General features: G+C 42.3%; 2 protein-coding genes across 2 annotated transcripts in view; one reads left to right on the forward strand and one right to left on the reverse strand.

Moving 5' to 3' along the window:
• Positions 1-19534, forward strand: part of mfsd8 (major facilitator superfamily domain containing 8) — a 185964-nt gene that overhangs the window by 23466 nt on the left and 142964 nt on the right. The window lies entirely within an intron of this gene.
• The window catches only part of abhd18 (abhydrolase domain containing 18), an 89253-nt gene that overhangs the window by 19331 nt on the left and 50388 nt on the right, over positions 1-19534 (reverse strand). The window contains exons 8-10 of the mRNA XM_078211138.1: positions 18987-19125; positions 17181-17270; positions 2886-2987 (exon numbers count right to left, since the gene is read on the reverse strand). Coding sequence (XP_078067264.1) covers positions 2886-2987; positions 17181-17270; positions 18987-19125 — 331 coding nt within the window. The remainder of the gene's footprint in view (positions 1-2885; positions 2988-17180; positions 17271-18986; positions 19126-19534) is intronic.

The raw sequence follows: 19534 nt of genomic DNA on the forward strand, positions 1-19534 counted from the left end.
ACTGTTTACCTTAAATGGTTTCCATTACTAAAATAATTTGTTCGAATCTGTAAATCAAACATGTACAGGATATGTCTCTACACCCAAAGAGCTCTCTCTAACTACACTAACAGTGAAGATAAATAGTTCAATTTAGTAAATCCGTGTACAGCAGCTGAACAAATCGCTTCTACCTCTGAAGTAGAAGACAGTTCATTTGAAAGCGATCAATACATAGTACTTAATAGGACAGGAATTATATTCCATTATTTAAGTGGATGGGGTTGTGGATAAAATTCCCAGCTTTCTGGAACAACGTTTACGAGATCAAACAAAAGGACTTTTGGAATATCTCTCTGGCATAACATCCCCTTAATGATTGTGATCATTCAGACATTAAGCTCCGCTCCTTTGTGGAGGTAAATGTGGCAACAGACAACTGATCAAATTTAGTTTCATTTGTACACTGCGTCCGTATCCCAATTCCCGTTCAATGCTCTCCAAAGTTAATGATAATTCTCCATAAACTGTTTATTTCTTGGCTCTCAGGGTCCAAGGTAAAAGAGATAATTTAAGATTTCAGCTCAAAGACTTCAATTTAGAATATATTTGCCTGAGTAAATTTTTATTCAAAGCAATTTTATGATACAATGCAGGAATCATGAGATGAAGCAAAATAATGAATCTGTGTTTATATAGTGCAATATCAACCCAAAGGTCACACGAATTGCATTTTGAAGTTGAATAATTCGTTTGGAAAGGCACAGCAACCATTTCATGCAGAGCATGGCATCATACACAATACATTATACTTACAGCACAAAACCAAACCACCTGGCCCAACTGCTCCTTGCTGATGTTTCACATGAATCGCCTCAATTTCCTCTTCTTCTAAACGTATCAGCATAACCTTCCATTCCTTTTTCTCACATGTGCCAGATCATAAAAATTCACTGTACAAGGAATTTTCTCATCTCGCCTTAGATATTTTTGCAAATCATCCTAAATCTGTGTTCTCTGGCTACTGACCCTTCGGCTTCTGGATATAGTTTCTCCATCAAAACCTTTCACGATTTTGAAAACAATGATATCTCTTCACAACAGAGAGGTAAAGCACAAAAGCTTGCTTTTGCTTCTAAGTGATTTTACAAACTTGAAGTGTACTATAAGGATGAATTATAGTCATAGAGTCATAGAGGTTTACAGCATGGAAACAGGCCCTTCGGCCCAACTTGTCCATGCCGTCCCTTTTTTTCAACCACTAAGCTAGTCCCAATTGCCCGCGTTTGGCCCACATCCCTCCATACCCACCTTACCCATGTAACTGTCTAATTGATTTTTAAAAGACAAAATTGTACCCCTCTCTATCACTACCTCTGGCAGCTTGTTCCAGACACTCACCACCCTGTGTGAAAAAATTGCCCCTCTGGACCCTTTTGTATCTCTCTCCTCTCACCTTAAACTTATGCCCTCTAGTTTTAGACCCCCTTACCTTTGGGACTATCTAGCTGTTCTGTGCCCCTCATTATTTTATAGACCGCTATAAGATCACCCCGAAGCCACCTGTGCTCCAGGTAAAAAAGTTCCAGTCCATCCAGCCTCTCCTTATAACTCAAACCATCAAGTCCCGGTGGCATCCTAGTAAATCTTTTCTGCACTCTTTCTAGTTTAATAATATCCTTTCTATAATAGGGTGACCAGAACTGTACACAGTATTCCAAGTGTGGCCTTACCAATGTCTTATACAACTTCACAAGACGTCCCAACTCTTGTATTCTATGTTCTGACCGATGAAACCAAGCATGCTGAATGCCTTCTTCACCACTCTGTCCACCTGTGACTCCACTTTCAAGGAGTTCTGAACCTGTACCCCTGGATCTCTTTATTCTATAACTCTCCCCTGCACCGTACCGTTAACTGAGCAAGTCCTGCCTTGGTTCGGCGATCATGGCTGATATGCTCCTCAAACCCATTATCCTGCCTTCTCCCCATAACCCTTGAACCCATTGCTAATTTTAAAATCTTATAAGCATTCTTCCAAAATCACTGTTTTTGTATGATCAGAGCTATCAAAGTTTTCCTGCTTCACTAGCAGATGCCACATGACACTCCCTCGTGCAGCACAATGGCTACTCAGCATCAAACATGGGATAACAGTTAGCCTGAAGTCGTCAGGGCTTTCTTTAATTGGCAACGTCAGTAGCAAAGTGTCCAACGATATGGAAGCTATGAACGTACAAGCAAAATACACAGTATCACCATAAATGAACAGCTCCCAACAGTTCAATAAATGTATTCATTATGAAAGATATAAAATTAATCTGACCTCTATATATGCTGGCAGGCAGCTCAATGCTTGCACAGTTGGCTAACAGATCACATGCCTTTTAAAAATGTTGTACTTGTTGGTGGGACGGGGGTTTAGATGAGTGACGGAATCAAATCATTCATTTACCCATTTCTTTTCAGTACCAAACACCATTAATTGTTTCACCCGTTGCGAGGTTTTAAACTGACATACAAGGTGAGAATGGAAAGAATAAATTTTATCTTGACATTTAGTATTCAGTTTTAAATTAAACCCAAGGTGACACTGATTAACTACGTTGGCTTGATCATAAAGAGAGATACTGTTAACAAAATGACTAAATAATTTTATAAAGTAGGCACAATTTGATACTGGAAGTAGAGGCCTAAATTGCTACTGCCTTTAGTTTCAATGAAACATCAGAGAACCAGATTTCAAGGGGGCTGTATTGTTCTAGGATCTTAGTCCTCAGATGACATGCCACCATGGGAAATCTTTTAAAGCAGTTTATGTAATTTGAAATAACACCATGATATAATGGAAACAAACAGATTTAGTGCATAGATATGCAGCACTTATCAAACTGAAACAAACTTACTCCACAGTACTCTAGCAATCTGATAATTTCTTCTTCATAAACAGCTTCTGCAGCATACTGCTTTTCCAGCTCTCTCCAATTCACGGCTTTGCTTAAAACACCCTGTGAATAGCATTAGTATTAAAATAAAACAATATTCTGTGTACATATGCTTAATATTTTAGGAGGCTGAAGCTACATTTTTGTATTTCAACAAAACAAATCAATTTTCCATTGTTCTCAGACCAGACAGATTTGTCCTACTTTGCATGATTTGCAAAATTCAGCATTATACCATCAAACATTAAGCACTTTTGGATTGAGAAATGTAAGTAATTCATGACAAATAATACACTTACACAAAATGATCTTGGAAGAAATAAAAGCACTAATTTAAATGGAAAAGTTTCCAATTTGTCTTTCTTGCAGATCTCCTTTCCAAAGAAGTGAAAGGAATTAAATCAGTAGAAGCCTTTCTGCTAGTCAGATGTCAATTCTTTGCTAGAGTAATTCCATTGTCTTGTTCTCTTCCACACTCCCTGTATCTTCCTTTGCTTCAAATGTTTATTCAGGTTTTTCCACAAGGAGCGCCTTAACCAATCCCTGTGGCAAAGCATTCCATGTTCAAATGCTGCACATCACGACATATAGAACATAGAACAGTACAGCACAGAACAGGCCCTTCAGCCCACGATGTTGTGCCGAGCTTTATCTGAAACCAAGATCAAGCTATCCCACTCCCTATCATCCTGGTGTGCTCCATGTGCCTATCCAATAACCGCTTAAATGTTCCTAAAGTGTCTGACTCCACTATCACTGCAGGCAGTCCATTCCATACCCCAACCACTCTCTGCGTAAAGAACCCACCTCTGATATCCTTCCTATATCTCCCACCACGAACCCTATAGTTATGCCCCCTTGTAATAGCTCCATCCACCCAAGGAAATAGTCCTTGAACGTTCACTCTACCTATCCCTTTCATCATTTTACAAACCTCTAAGTCTCCCCTCAGCCTCCTCCGCTCCAGAGAGAACAGCCCTAGCTCCCTCAACCTTTCCTCATAAGACCTACCCTCCAAACCAGGCAGCATCCTGGTAAATCCCTCCTCTGCACTCTTTCCAGCACTTCCACATCCTTCTTATAGTGAGGTGACCAGAACTGCACACAATATTCCAAATGTGGTCTCACCAAGGTCCTGTACAGTTGCAGCATAACCCCACGGCTCTTAAACTCCAACTCCCTGTTAATAAAAGCTAACACACTATAGGCCTTCTTCACAGCTCTATCCACTTGAGTGGCAACCTTTAGAGATCTGTGGATATGGACCCCAAGATCTCTCTGTTCCTCCACAGTCTTCAGAACCCTACCTTTGACTCTGTGATCCACATTTAAATTAGTCCTACCAAAATGAATCACCTCACAATTATCAGGGTTAAACTCCATTTGCCATTTTTCAGCCCAGCTTTGCATCCTATGTCTCTTTGCAGCCTACAACAGGCCTCCACCTCATCCACTACTCCACCAATCTTGGTGTCATCAGCAAATTTACTGATCCACCCTTCAGCCCCCTCCTTTAAGTCATTAATAAAAATCACAAATAGCAGAGGACCAAGCACTGATCCCTGTGGCACTCCACTAGCAACTGGGAATTCTGAAGCCCCTTCTTCAGGTGAGTGGGAATTCCCACTCACCTGAAGAAGGGGCTTGGAGCTCCGAAAGCTTGTGTGGCTTTTGCTACCAAATAAACCTGTTGGACGTTAACCTGGTGTTGTTAAACTTCTTACTGTGTTTACCCCAGTCCAATGCCAGCATCCCCACATGCGATCAGATAGCCAATTACCTATCCAATCGGCCAACTTTCCCTCTATCTCACACCTCCTTACTTTCATCATAAGCCGACCATGGGGTACCTTATCAAACGCCTTACTAAAATCCATGTATATGACATCAACTGCCCTACCTTCATCAACACACCTAGTTACCTCCTCAAAAAATTCAATCAAATTTGTGAGGCACGACTTGCCCTTCACGAATCCGTGCTGACTATCCCGGATTAATCCGCATCTTTCTAAATGGTCGTAAATCCCATCCCTAAGGACCTTTTCCATCAATTTACCAACCACCAAAGACTAACCGGTCTATAATTACCAGGGTCATTTCTATTCCCTTTCTTAAACAGAGGAACAACATTCGCCACTCTCCAGTCCTCTGTCACCATCCCCGTGGACAGTGAGGACGCAAAGATCAAAGCCAAAGGCTCTGCAATCTCATCCCTTGCCTCCCAAAGAATCCTAGGATATATTTCATCAGGCCCAGGGGACTTATCGACCTTCAGTTTATTCAAAACTGCCAGTACATCCTCCCTCCAAACATCTATTTCCTCCAGCCTATTAGCCTGTAACACCTTCTCTTCCTCAAAAACATGGCCCCTCTCCTTGGTGAACACTGAAGAAAAGTATTCATTCATCACCTCGCCCATCTCTACTGACTCCATACACAAGTTCCCACTACTGTCCTTGACCGGCCCTAACCTCACCCTGGTCATTCTTTTATTTCTCACATAAGAGTAAAATGCCTTGGTGTTTTCCTTGATCCGACCCGCCAAGGACTTCTCATGCCCCCTCCTAGCTCTCCTAAGCCCCTTTTTCAGCTCATTCCTTGCTAACTTGTAACCCTCAATCGAGCCATCTGAACCTTGTTTCCTCATCCCTACATATGCTTCCCTCTTCCTTTTCACAAGACATTCCACCTCTTTCGTGAACCATGGTTCCCTCACTCGACCATTTCCTCCCTGCCTGATAGGGACATACCTATCAAGGACACCCAGTATTTGTTCCTTGAAAAAGTTCCACTTTTCATTAGTGCCTTTCCCTGACAGTTTCTGTTCCCATAATTCTTGCCTAATCGCATCATAATTACCTCTCCCCCAATTGTAAACCTTGCCCTGCCGTACGGCCCTATCCCTCTCCATTGCAATAACAAAAGACACCGAATTGTGGTCACTATCTCCAAAGTGCTCTCCCACAACCAAATCTAACACTTGGCCCGGTTCATTTCCCAGTACCAAATCCAATGTGGCCTCACCTCTTGTCGGCCTATCCACATATTGTGTCAGGAAACCCTCCTGCACACACTGCACAAAAACTGCCCCATCCGAACTATTCGACCTACAAAGTTTCCAATCAATATTTGGAAAGTTAAAGTCCCCCATGACAACTACCCTGTGACCCCCACACATATCCATAATCTGCTTAGCAATTTCTTCCTCCACATCTCTATTACTATTTGGGGGCCTATAGTAAACTCCTAACAACGTGACCACTCCTTTCCTATTTCTGACCTCAGCCCATATTACCTCAGTGTGCAGATCCCCCTCGAAATGCCTTTCCGCAGCCGTTAAACTATCCTTGATTAACAATGCTACTCCTCCACCTCTTTTACCAGCTTCCCTACACTTACTGAAACATCTATACCCCGGAACGTCCAATAACCATTCCTGTCCTTGTTCTCCGTAATGGCCACAACATCGTCGTCCCAAGTACCAATCCATGCCCCAAGTTCATCTACCTTGTTCCGGATGCTCCTTGCATTGAAGTAGACACACTTCAACCCACCTTCCTGTCTACCGGAACCCACCCTTGACCCTGATACCTTCCCCAATACCTCACCACCCTCAACACTGACTTCTGGACTACAACTCCTTTTCCCACTCCCCTGACAAATTAGTTTAAACCCCCCTGAAGAGCCGTATCAAATTTCCCTCCCAGGATATTGGTGCCCCTCTGGTTCAGGTGCACCCCGTCCTGTTTGTACAGGTCCCACCTTCCCCAGAATGTGTTCCAATTATCCACGTATCTGAAACCCTCCCTCCTACACCATCCCTGCAACCACATGTTTAACTGCACTCTCTCCCTGTTCCTCAACTCGCTATCACGTGGCACCGGTAACGTACCAGAGATGACCACATGTTTTGTCTTGGCTCTCAGCTTCCAGCCCAGCTCCCAAAATTCCTGTTTTAAATCCCCGTCCCTTCTCTTACCTATGTCGTTGGTACCAATGTGTACCACGACTTGTGACTGTTTCCCCTCCCCCTTATCTCTTGACCCTTTCTGCCACAGTTATTATTTTAATGATGACCCATCACTGACTCTCCAGCTAGGAAAAATCATTCTTATCTATTGATTCTATCAAAGTGCTTCATAATTTTTGAAAAATCCAATAATTCTCAGGGCGGGATTTCCTCCTCCTCCACAGTATGTTTCGTGGCATGGGAGGTGGCGCGGTGCTCGAAGGCGGTGGGATCTTATAGTCCCACCGTAGTCAACGGGGTTTCCCATTGAACGAACTCCTCGCTGCCATGAAACCCACAACAAGGATGCGCCATCGGCGAGACTAAGATATCTATAGATATAAATCTATAGATTTTATAGACTTTGGGCTGGATGCTCTAGTTGTTCACGCCAAATTCTCCATCCTTGCTGGCAACAGTGGCAGGGTGCGAACAGAGAATTGTGGCCCCTGTATCATCTGTCTACAATTGTACTTTCACAAAAGTTATTATTTGTACTCTCGGACATCTGCTCTTTCACTCCCGCCAGCATCTTTTGAATTAATATTCCGACTGCTCATTTTCCTCCCAAAATGCAATAATGCATACTGCTCTACCTTAACCATCATCTGACATGTTTGCTTGTTCCAGTAATATATCAAGTTCTCAAGAGGTCTTTCAGAGTCCTCTCTGATGTTTAATAAAACTCCCATTTCCGTATTATCAGCAAATTTCATTATGCTCCTGAGGCTCAAATCCAAATCAGCTTTATATACTGAAAACTAAAGTGAATTCCATAGTGTTGTGAAGATCTAGTTCATGGTTCATTTGTTCTCGAAAATAATTTTTTGTAGGAATTAAAGTTTGATTGTGGAAAATAGATACGTGCAATTAAAGCAAACATAGAGCCCTTTATATTTAGTTGATACCATGTTGCCCTGAGGGGTTCAGAGCTAGAAAAGGAAGAAAAATAGTTCAGTAAAGTCAGAATAGAAAAGATACAGCTAAACCCACCAGAAGTCATGACAGCGGTATAGTCAGGGGGGAAGTTGCCCTAGGAATTCTCAACATCATCCCTGGGCTCCATGAAATCTGCTGGCACTCAAAATGATGTGCTTCTTGAGTGCCAGCAAGAAGCACTCTTGCAGGACAAAGCAGCCTGCTTGACTGGCACCTCACCCACCACTTTCAACATCCACTCCTCCACCACCCAAGCCAAGTGGCAGGAGTGTGTGTACCATCTAAAACATGCACTGCAGCAACTCACTACGGCTCCTTTGACAGCACCTTCAAAACTTCTGATCTCTACCACCCAGAAGGACAAGGGCAACAAATACATAGGAACTGTGTACCCGCAGGTTTCCCTCCAAGCCACAGACCATCTGAATTTGAACTACATCACTATTCCTTCAGTGCTGCTGGGCAAAATCCTAGAACTCCCTCCCCAACAGCACTGTGGGTGCACCTACACCACATGGACTGCAGTGGTTCAAGAAGGTAGCTCACCTTCTCAAGGACAATTTGGAATGAGCATTATAATACTGGCCTAGCCAGCGATGCCCACATCCCAAGAATGAATAAAACAAATGATCAAAGAAGAAATTGTAAATGAGGAATCATTAAACGAAAGGTCAGTTTGAAGACATCCCAGAGCAGGGTAGGTAGAGATCGATAGCTGGAACTTAGGGAAATTCTCTGGTTTCAATTTATCTGGGCGTTTGCTGGAAAAGTTAGTTGCAGTTTGCACCGGATACAGATTATATCTCAATGAGAGAAGATAGCCAAAGATAGCCAGGCGGCATGGTGGCACGGTAGTCAGCACTGCTGCCTCACAGCACCGAGGACCCGGGTTCAATTCCGGCTTCGGGTGACTGTCTGAGTGGAGTTTGCACATCCTCCCCTTGTCTGTGTGGGTTTCTTCCCACAGTTCAAAGATGAGCCAGTTAGGTTAATTGGCCATGTTAAATTGCCCCGAGTGTTCCAAGACGTGTAGTTTAGGGGGATTAGCAGGGTAAATGCGTGCAGATAGGGGCTGGGTGGGATTGCTGTTGGTGCCTTCTGTAGGGATTCCAAATAACAATTAGATAGAACTGCACCATAAGCAAAGTAAAACTCTAACTTCATCACCGACTTTGGAATGTGGATGACGCTTAATTTCAGTTTGAATGTTGAGAGAGAACAGAAGCTGGAAGATTATCGAATTTGAAGTGAGGGGGAAAATCTACAGTTGTTCTCAGTGTCTTATTGCAAAAGAAAGTAATCAGCAGATTATAAATTCCATTCTCCAGCATAATTTCTGCAAGATCAAGCCTGCAGCATTGTTCTCTTGCAATTACACACTTGATTGTCCCAAAGGTCATGCCTCCTTAAAAGGGATTTTTGCCTTTTCTTACAGACACCTCCATAGACTCCATTCTTGGTCTCTTCCTGGTCAGTTATCGAATATCCCTTCATGGTATCTGATGAAAGCACCTTTTTCTCTCCACTCCATCAGTCAAACATAACATGGGGCAGCATGGTGGCATAGCAGTTAGCACTGCTGCCTCAGTACCAGGGTTCGATTCCAGCCTTGTGTGACTGAGTGGAGTCTGCATGTTCTCCCAGTGTCTATGTGTGTTTACTGTTGGTGCTCTAGATTCCTTCCACAGTCCAAAATGTGTAGATTAGGTGGGTTGGCCATGGTAAAATGTGTGGGGTTACGGGGATAGGGCAGAGCCTGAATGGGAAGCTCTTTTGGAGAGCCGCTGCAGACTCGATGGGTGGAAGGCCTCTTTCTGCACTGTAGGGATTCTATGGTTCAATGGTTAACAGTTCAATTTTACAGTCACTAAAATCTTCTATTTTGAACACTATTCTGAAACCATCCCACCTTGCCATCTTACTCCTTGCCTTTGAGAATTCTTGGTATTGCCTTTAATTTTCATTCATTAGCACTCAAAATTCCTCCTTTTCCTGTTAGATGAAACTGTTTGCCACCAGAAAATGTTCTGAAACTCAAGTGATTATATAACAAAATGTTTTGTAAATGAAGTTCTTCAACGAATGAGTTCAACACTGATCATTTACACTTCAAAAGCACATCTTATCCTGGAGCCACATTTGAGGATCCAACTGAGACTCAACATTAGTCTTATATATTAACTACATTAAGACAGTCCATGTATGTCTAGTACTTATAAGAACATAAGAAATAGGAGCAAGAGTAGGCCATCTAGCCCCTCGAACCTGCCCCGCCATTCGATAAGATCATGGCTGATCTGAAGTGGATCAATTCCACTTACCCGCCTGATCCCCATAACCCCCAATTCCCTTACTGATCAGGAATCCATCTATCCGTGATTTAAACATATTCAACGAGGTAGCCTCCACCACTTCAGTGGGCAGAGAATTCCAGAGATTCACCACCCTCAGAGAAGAAGTTCCTCCTCAACTCTGTCCTAAACTGACCCCCCTTTATTTTGAGGCTGTGCCCTCTAGTTCTGGCTTCCTTTCTAAGTGGAAAGAATCTCTCCACCTCTACCCTATCCAGCCCCTTCATTATCTTATAGGTCTCTACAAGATCCCCCCTCAGCCTTCTAAATTCCAACGAGTACAAACCCAATCTGCTCAGTCTCTCCTCATAATCAACACTCCTAATCTCTGGTATCAACCTGGTGAACCTTCTCTGCACTCCCTCCAAGGCCAATATATCCTTCCGCAAATAAGGGGACCAATACTGCACACAGTATTCCAGCTGCGGCCTCACCAATGCCCTGTACAGATGCAGCAAGACATCTCTGCTTTAATATTCTATCCCCCTTGCGATATAGGCCAACATCCCATTTGCCTTCTTGATCACCTGTTGCACCTGCAGACTGGGTTTTTGCGTCTCATGCACAAGGACCACCAGATCCCTTTGCACAGTAGCATGTTGTAATTTTTTTTCATTTAGATAATAATCCAATTTGCTATTATTTCCTCCAAAGTGAATAACTTCGCATTTGTCAACGCTATACTCCATCTGCCAGATCCTCGCCCACTCACTCAGCCTGTCCAAATCTCTCTGCAGACCTTCTACGCCCTCCACACGATTCAGTTTTCCACTTATCTTTGTGTCATCTGCAAACTTTGTTACCCTACACTCAGTCCCCTCCTCCAGATCGTCTATATAAATGGTAAATAGTTGAGGCCCCAGTACCGATCCCTGCGGCATGCCACTAGTTACCATCTGCCAACCAGAAAAGCACCCATTTATTCTGACTCTCTGCTTCCTGTCAGATAGCCAATCCCCAATCCACGCTAACACCCTACCCCCAACTCCGTGTGACGCAATCTTCTTCAGCAACCTTTTGTGAGGCACCTTATCAAACGCCTTTTGGAAATCCAAAAACACCGCATCCACTGGTTCCCCTCCATCAACCGCACTAGTCACATCTTCATAATTAATCAATTTGTGACAAAAATATCATATTTTTCAATACTTCCCCTACATCAGCGTGGTATACTGTGAAACAAGCTTGTGTATATTTATAGGTGTGACTAATTTAATTAGACTGAAGGCAGTTATAGAAACATAGAAAAACTACAGCACAAAACAGGCCCTCCGGCCCCACAAGTTGTGCCGAACATATCCCTACCTTTTAGGCCTACCTATAACCCTCCATCCTATTAAGTCCCATGTACTCATCCAGCAGTCTCTTAAAAGATCTTATTGAGTTTGCCTCCACCACCACTGACGGCAACCGATTCCACTCGCCCACCACCCTGTGTGTGAAAAACTTCCCCCAAACATTTCCCCTGTACCTACCCCCCAGCACCTTAAACCTGTGTCCTCTCGTAGCAGACATTTCCACCCTGGGAAAAAGCCTCAGAGTCCACCCGATCTATGCCTCATCTTATATACCTTTATTAGGTCTCCTCTCATCCTACATCTCTCCAAGGAGAAAAGACTGAGCTCCCTCAGCCTATCCTCATAAGGCATGCCACTCAATCCAGGCAACATCCTTGTAAATCTCCTCTGCACCCTTTCAATCTTTTCCACATCCTTCCTGTAATGAGGCGACCGGAACCGAGCACAGTACTCCAAGTGGGGTCTGACAAGGGTCTTATTTAGCTGCATCATTATTCCCGGACTCCTAAACTCAATCCCTCGATTGATAAAGGCCAGCACACCATACGCCTTCTTAACCACCTCCTCCACCTGCGGGACCGATTTAGACTTCTATGGACTCAGACCCCAAGGTCCTTCTGATCCTCTACAGTACTAAGAGTCTTTCCCTTTATATTGTACTCCTTCATCCCATTTGACCTGCCAAAATGGACCACTACGCATTTATCTGGGTTGAAGTCCATCTGCCACTTCTCCGCCCAGTCTTGCATCCTATCTATGTCCCTCTGTAACTTCTGACATCCCTCCAGACTATCCACAACCCCACCAACCTTCGTGTCGTCGGCAAACTTACCAACCCATCCCTCCACTTCCCCATCCAGGTCATTTATGAAAATGACAAACAGCAAGGGTCCCAGAACAGATCCCTGGGGCACGCCACTGGTGACCGACCTCCATTTAGAAAAAGACCCATCTATACCCACACTCTGCCTCCTTTGGGCAAGCCAGTTCTGGATCCACAGGGCAGCAGCCCCTTGGATCCCATGCCCTCTCACTTTTTCTAGAAGCCTTGCATGGGGGACCTTATCGAACGCCTTGCTAAAATCCATATAAACCACATCTACCGCTTTCCCTTCGTCAATGTGTTTAGTCACATTTTCGAAGAACTCCACCAGGCTCGTAAGGCACGATCTGCCTTTGACAAAGCATTGCTGAGTATTCTTGAGCATACTAAACCTCTCTAAATGCTCATAAATCTTGTCCCTCAGGATTTTCTCCACCAGCTTACCAACCACTGAGGTTAGACTCACCGGTCGGTAATTTCCTGGGCTATGCCCATTCCCCTTCTTGAAAATAGGAACCACATCCGCAATCCTCCAATACTCCGGCACCTCTCCCGCCTCCATCGACGACGCAAAGATCATCGCCAGAGGCTCTGCAATCTCTTCCCTCGCCTCCCACAGTAACCTGGGGTACATCCCATCTGGACCCAGCGACGTATCTATCTTGATGCCATTCAAAGATTCCAGCACAACCTCTTTGTTAAAGTCCACATACTCAATCTTTTCAGTCCACCGCAAGCCCGCAGTACATCCACCCAGGTCCTTCTCCTCTGTGAAAACCGAGGCAAAATACTCATTAAGCACCTCTGCCATTTCTACTGGTTCCGTACAGATTTTCCCGCCTTCACCTTTTCTAGGCCCTATTCCTTCACGTCTCATCCTTTTACTCTTCACATATTTATCGAACCCCTAGGGTTTTCCTTAATCCTACCTGCCAAGGCCTTCTCGTGACCCCTTCTGGCTCTCCTAATTTCCTTCTTTAGTCCCTTCCTACAAGCCATATACTCATCTAGATCCCTATCTTCGCCAAGCTCTCTGAACCTTTTGTACGCTTTCCTTTTCTTCTCGACTAGGTCCCGCACAGCTTTCGTGCACCACGGTTCCTTTAACCTACCAACTCCTCCCTGTCTGCTCGGAACGTTGTCCTGTCGAACTCTAGACAGACATTCCTTGAAAAACTGCCACCTCTCTTCAGTACATTTCCCCGAGAATACCTCCTTCCAATTTACTCCTCTAATTTGCTGCCTTATGTCTTCATATTTCCCCTTACTCCATATAAACGCTTTCCTAGCTTGCCTGATCCTCTCTTTTTCCAATGCAAGCATAAAGGAGATAGAGTTATGATCGCTATCCCCAAGATGGTCTCCCACTGAGAGATGTGACACCTGTCCAGGTTCATTGGTCAGTCTCAGATCAAGTACAGCCACTCCTCTTGTAGGCTTGTCCACATGCTGTGTCAGGAAACCCTGCTATACTGCTAGGTTAAAACATTAGAAAGGAGTTAGTTGTGAAAGCAAGTATTTTGAAGTGGAGATGAGCAGGACTAAGATGGACAGTGAGCTGCAGCAGCATGAGTAGAAATTTGCATTAGGAGGATAAGGGATGACTTGAAGTTTTTAACTATTGTATTTCAAAAGAAAAATGTACAATTGGCAAAAATTGTAAATGAACAAAGCAAAGTATTATGTTTAGTTTTACCAAAAATAGTAGTCATAAAAACATGAAAGATCTGTGCATTCTGGGAAAGGAACTTCAAGAGGCATGTAAAAACAATAGATTCAAAGATGAAAAATGAAAAAAAAGGCTGCATAGGTAGGTGGTCAGGAGATCCTGAAGAAAGCTGCCTGCAGCCACTCTCAGAAGTGTTGTGGCTGCAAGGTTTTGATCCTGAAAAAAAAGCTTGCATCAAGTGAGATGCCGATGAAATACTTCCCTTGTAGCAAAAGTGGATGTTTGTGGTAATTCTACTGGATTTTTCTTTTAAAAATCGAGAAAATCTACAAGGACTGTTGCCCGAAAGGAGCATTTAGCTCTGAATTTAACCAAGAAGAACTCTGTTGGGAAATGTTGGTATAACCACTTTTAACTGCAAATGTAATCTTGTGTGTTTAAATTTTCTATTTTTTAAATAAATGTTTAAATTTAATATTTAAAATCTCCAGAGGTGGTTTGAAATTTTTGCTTCTCACTTCACAAGTCCATTCACATTTTGGAATGGAGGGTGAAAGGGGCACAGGAGGGAGATCTAAGGTATTGGATTGCATTCCAGGATGATCATGGACAGTGAGCATTTGCAGCAGCAGAGCAGTGCATGATATGGTCCAGCTGATCTGGCAATGAATGTTTCGTCCAATTGTGTGAATATATGTTCAAGTCTGCACAAATGGGGGCTGGACTGGGGGAAGCACCAGGGTGTGAGATAGCAAGTGTTTTACTGGGGACAAGGGAATCAAAACTGGAGGTTATTAAGTGGATTGACATCTGCAAATATAACAGAGGCTCAAAGGCTAGACAGTTGGAAGTCTGAAACTGCTGTAAGTAACTTGGGAGAGATCTTTTTCCACAGGTTGACTTTGAAGAAGTAGGGTTGGAAGGGGGAATATGGCATGTCGAGTGATGAGGAATATCGGAAAGGGTCAGAGGTGGCCTAATCTGTGATTCAGTTGATGGGAAAAGAGAGGCCATGCAATACAGCAAAGTCAAGGGCTTGGAGAATGGGTCGGAGAGTTTATGTGGTGGAAAAGATTAAAGGAGGACAAGGAGCAAGAAATTCAAAATAGGGAGAAAAATCAAGATGAAGGTTAAAATCACGAGGAAGAAGTCACTCAAGTGCAGAGGCTGAGGGAGCAAAGTAGTAAACTTCAGCGAGAAGCTTGGAAGGGCGGTAGAGAATGAGGATTGGCAAGAGAGATGGAACAATGTGAAGTTCTCAGAGAAGAAGAATGTGCCAGAGGGATTACTGGTAGACCAAGGTGAGGTGGGCAACCCAAGTCCCTATGAGGCACACTGGATAGGAGTGTCAGTGTCATGATGTGCAGGCCTGAGGACATTACCTTTTTTTAGAAACGCGCATTGCTGTTTTAAAAAGGGATACCACAAGTTTCTAAAGGGTGAATTACAATGAATGTGACTGTGCCACATCCTTGTGAAATGTCACATCTGCCTTTGTTAGGAATGACCTTAAAAATACAAGGACAATAAAGCCTCAGATTGTCTCTCCAAGACGACACAGTAACAAAGGAAAATTCACCAAACTGATTATGCACAAGGGACGTGCTAAGGACTCCTGTCTGTCTCCATGGTTTTTGACCATGGGAGATGGAAACTCCTTTGTTAACATGAGCAGAAAGTCAATTGTTTTCCATCGTGTAACAATGACCAAAACTTTGATTTTACAAAGTATTTTATTGTAAGCCATATTACTTGCTTTTTGCAGCAGTTGAGTCTTAGAAGGAACATCCCTGCTGAAATCAAGCTACAACATCTAACCTCCTGCCAAGCCACAAGGTCTAAAGTTTTAAAGCCTCTAAAACCTGTTTCCAAAAGATCCCAAGTTTGACTGGAAAAGGGAAACTGGTCCTTTGGCTATAAGTGTTATGAAGGCTCTCTACTCGCTGCGCATCTCTTATCCCAAAGTAAAACCACAAAATCCTGTCTTCAGATATCTGGACTCATCTGAACTTCAGCTCGAGTAGAAAAGCCCCTCTCACTGGATTCTTACAAACACATGAACTGTTAACTATACTATTAGGTTAATAGCTGGTTAATAGCTGGTACCCTGTCATGGCAGCTAATGATGCCATCTGCGAATAAAATATTTACTCTGTCCCTGCAATTAATGGAAAGCAATTTTCTCTGGAAGCCACAAGTCAAATTTTCTGCAAGCTAAAACTCTTAACTCGCTTATTTTACTCAAAGACAATTGTTTTAAAATTCTAACGTTTAATTGTATACTCTGTGATGTTCATAGAAGTGAAACTGCCTTCTTTTACTGGATTTTTCTTGTGTATGTGCCGTGTATGAAGTAGCGATAAATCTATCCAGGAAAAGTGTACGATAATAAATAAATCCTGCTGGTTTAAAAATCCATGAAAGTCTGCTGCTAGTGACTTTGTAAAAACTGACCACACACAAACATGGAGGGTTCAGGAACACTCAGCCTTACCTAAATTAAACCACACTGACTATAGACAAAAGGGTCGAATAATTAAGAGAGTTTCAGTCTGTTTCTCTCCAATGTCCATAACCATCAACATAAGAGTAAATTGGGGTTTGTAAGAAGGCAGCTCTGAGTGCATCAATTAGCCTTTCACTGAAAGCTGTGAGGCGCAGAGGGAAGCTGCAGGTATATCTCAGATGCATAAACCACCTTCAAATAAAGACATTAGCACTTAGGAATGATGAATAGCAGTATCAAAACAAATTGGTGCCTCTTCATCCTTCCCATGGTATTGAGGTAGTAAGGTGGAAGATGCAAACAAGTGACAATTTAATGTAAAATTTATTTTGTGCAGCATACAAAGTTGTGTGACCTGTTATAGGTTATTTTTAATTATTTTTTTAAAATACTGAGCTCAGGGCTTAACATTTCTAACTTAAACCAGAGATCAAAAGTCATCATTACTATCAAATATTTTGATTCTATGTTCAAAATGGACTTCAAAAAGAATTCATTGTGCAAGCACAACAAAGCAAGAAGTTTAATTGGAACAAATAAACTCAAAGCTAGCGGCATTTTTTCAGGAAGTTTAGAAAACTTTTCACTCAAATGTTTAAACATTTCTTCAGAGGCAGCAAAGCAACAAATCATAGAACTGAAACCAATAGTAATTACTTACGGTAGTAAAAACTCCTGAGGCTGTAGACCAAGATAGACAGGGTACCAGCGGTATGGGTTTGGGCCAGTTACTTGCAGCTAATGATGCCATCTGCGAATAAAATATTTACTCTGTCACTGCAATTAATGGAAAGCAATTTTCTCTGGAAGCCACAAGTCAAATTTTCTGCAAGCTAAAACTCTTAACTCGCTTATTTTACTCAAAGACAATTGTTTTAAAATTCTAACATTTAATTGTATACTCTGTGATGGCCTATTTGTTTTTGGGAAACCCCATGTTTTATGTCGGGGTCATGGTTCCTTAAGAACTAGGTTTATCTGCAAGATGATTTATTGTAAAATCAATTTGCTTCCAGTAACTAATCATGTGACCAGGCTGCCCAAGAAAAATAATATTAAAACAAAAGGGATCAACAAGAAGTTAATTCTGGGGTTGGGGGTGGGAGCTGGCCAATTGTATGTGTGATTTTATTTTCAAACAATTTAATTCAGAACAAGCCAGTTGCAGGAAACATCTCTTTCAAATGTGCTAGCTCACAGGGTTTAAACACTTTGATAATTGAAGGTCTCTAACAGTGAGTTAGACTTCTGGTATAGCCAAACAGAGAGAGAGAGAGAGTTAATCCATTATATGAACCTTTGAATCCGTGATTAGTCTTTCCAATTTCTGAAAATTATCTGACTTGAGTTTTTGGGCTTTCAGAAAAAACTTGAATTAAGTAGTATGGATTAGAGTTTAATATCTTTAATGTAACTAACCATTTAAGCTATAGTTATGTTCCTTGAATTTTACATAGCAAATTATTTTATTTAAACAGTGAATCTTGTGACTTAATTCTTTTAGCAAACACCGGCTTTTCAGAGTTTGATGATAAAAATGTTACTGGTCTCTACCAAGATCATAATTCTTGAACTCTTACTGATTTTATAATATTCATTAACCCTCGTCTCCATATCATTCTTCCCACCTTGTACTACACACCTTTAATACAATCTATCTTTCTCCTGTCTATTGCATTCCTGCTCCACCCCTGCAATGCCCATCCCAGGCTATTTCTGTCCACTTGTGTCTGGTCCTCGTCTACCTATTCTGCCTTTATCCCCATCTCTCTTCATTCCTTTACAAGTAATCCCATGACTTTATCCACTCCACAAGTCCTCACCCTCAGTTTGATGAAACTTTCAAAAAGTCTAATTCCTTTACACCTGCAATTTAAAAATACAAGAAGTTCTATAACATACAAGGAAAAATCCAATTTTTTATAGTACATTAAAATGCTATTTCATAGTTTTACAAAATTCTGTCAATTCAATTATTTCAAAGAGTCTGCAATAATGATAAATCAATATTAAATCAGTCTTCTCCATACTCAGGAAAGAAGCAGGATACTTTGGCCTGAGGGTAAAGTCAGGAGGTCAGTTGAAGTCTAACCAAGACTGCAAAGAGTCCTGTGTTAAAGCCCAAGAGAAAGTAACCTGAAGAAAAATGGAGCAATGAGGGAGTGGAAGAAACAGACAGAAGGGTGCTCGGATCACCAGAGCAGAATCTCCAAATCTAACAACTGAAATGTAAGGGTCAAGAGTGGAAAGGCCAAGTACAAGAGGGTCTGGTAAACATTGGCACAGAGGGATTTCTCTCTAGTAACTACATGACTAATAATTAACTAACAATTAATCTATCCTTAATTTCAGTAAAAGAAATACTAAACCTAAATTTGAGAATAACTTAGCATAGTGGATTTGCTTCAGATATGATATCTGTTCATTTTTGGACAGTTCAACAACTTCATAAAATGGCAAAACTTACATGACCTCCCATCGATATCCCCGTCATTCCGAGAGGTCCATAACCCCCTCTCTCCAGCCAATGAAGAAGGGCTGCAGACTCCAGGACTAGGGCTCCTCCCATCACAAAAAGATCAGAGACATTCCTTAAACTTGACCTCCTGTCCCAAGAAAACAAGAAACAAGTTAACAACAGCTTTAACATTTTCCCCTTCAAACCAACTTGTTATTTATATATATATACACACACACACCTAATCACTATAAACAACAATAAAAATCCCTTAGTCTAGGTTACTGCAACCCTTTATTTAAAAGCAAAACTCTTTCTTGGAGGTGCCAAAATATCTTGCTGCATGATTCACGTGCCTCACCCAAGTAATCATTTTTGATGTACAAGCATAAATGAAGCAGCTCCAGGGTAATTGACCATAATGGAGGCAAATATTAAAGAATCCACTTCTTTCCCCAACCATCATGGGCCACAGGATGGTGAACAATGATAGGCTGGCTGGCTGGCTGACCTTCCCCTCTCAAGATCAGATTGTGTGGAGGTAACTACCACTTCTG

This window comes from Mustelus asterias, chromosome 1 (genome assembly GCF_964213995.1).
Source record: "Mustelus asterias chromosome 1, sMusAst1.hap1.1, whole genome shotgun sequence".
In the NCBI taxonomy this organism is placed as follows: domain Eukaryota; kingdom Metazoa; phylum Chordata; class Chondrichthyes; order Carcharhiniformes; family Triakidae; genus Mustelus; species Mustelus asterias.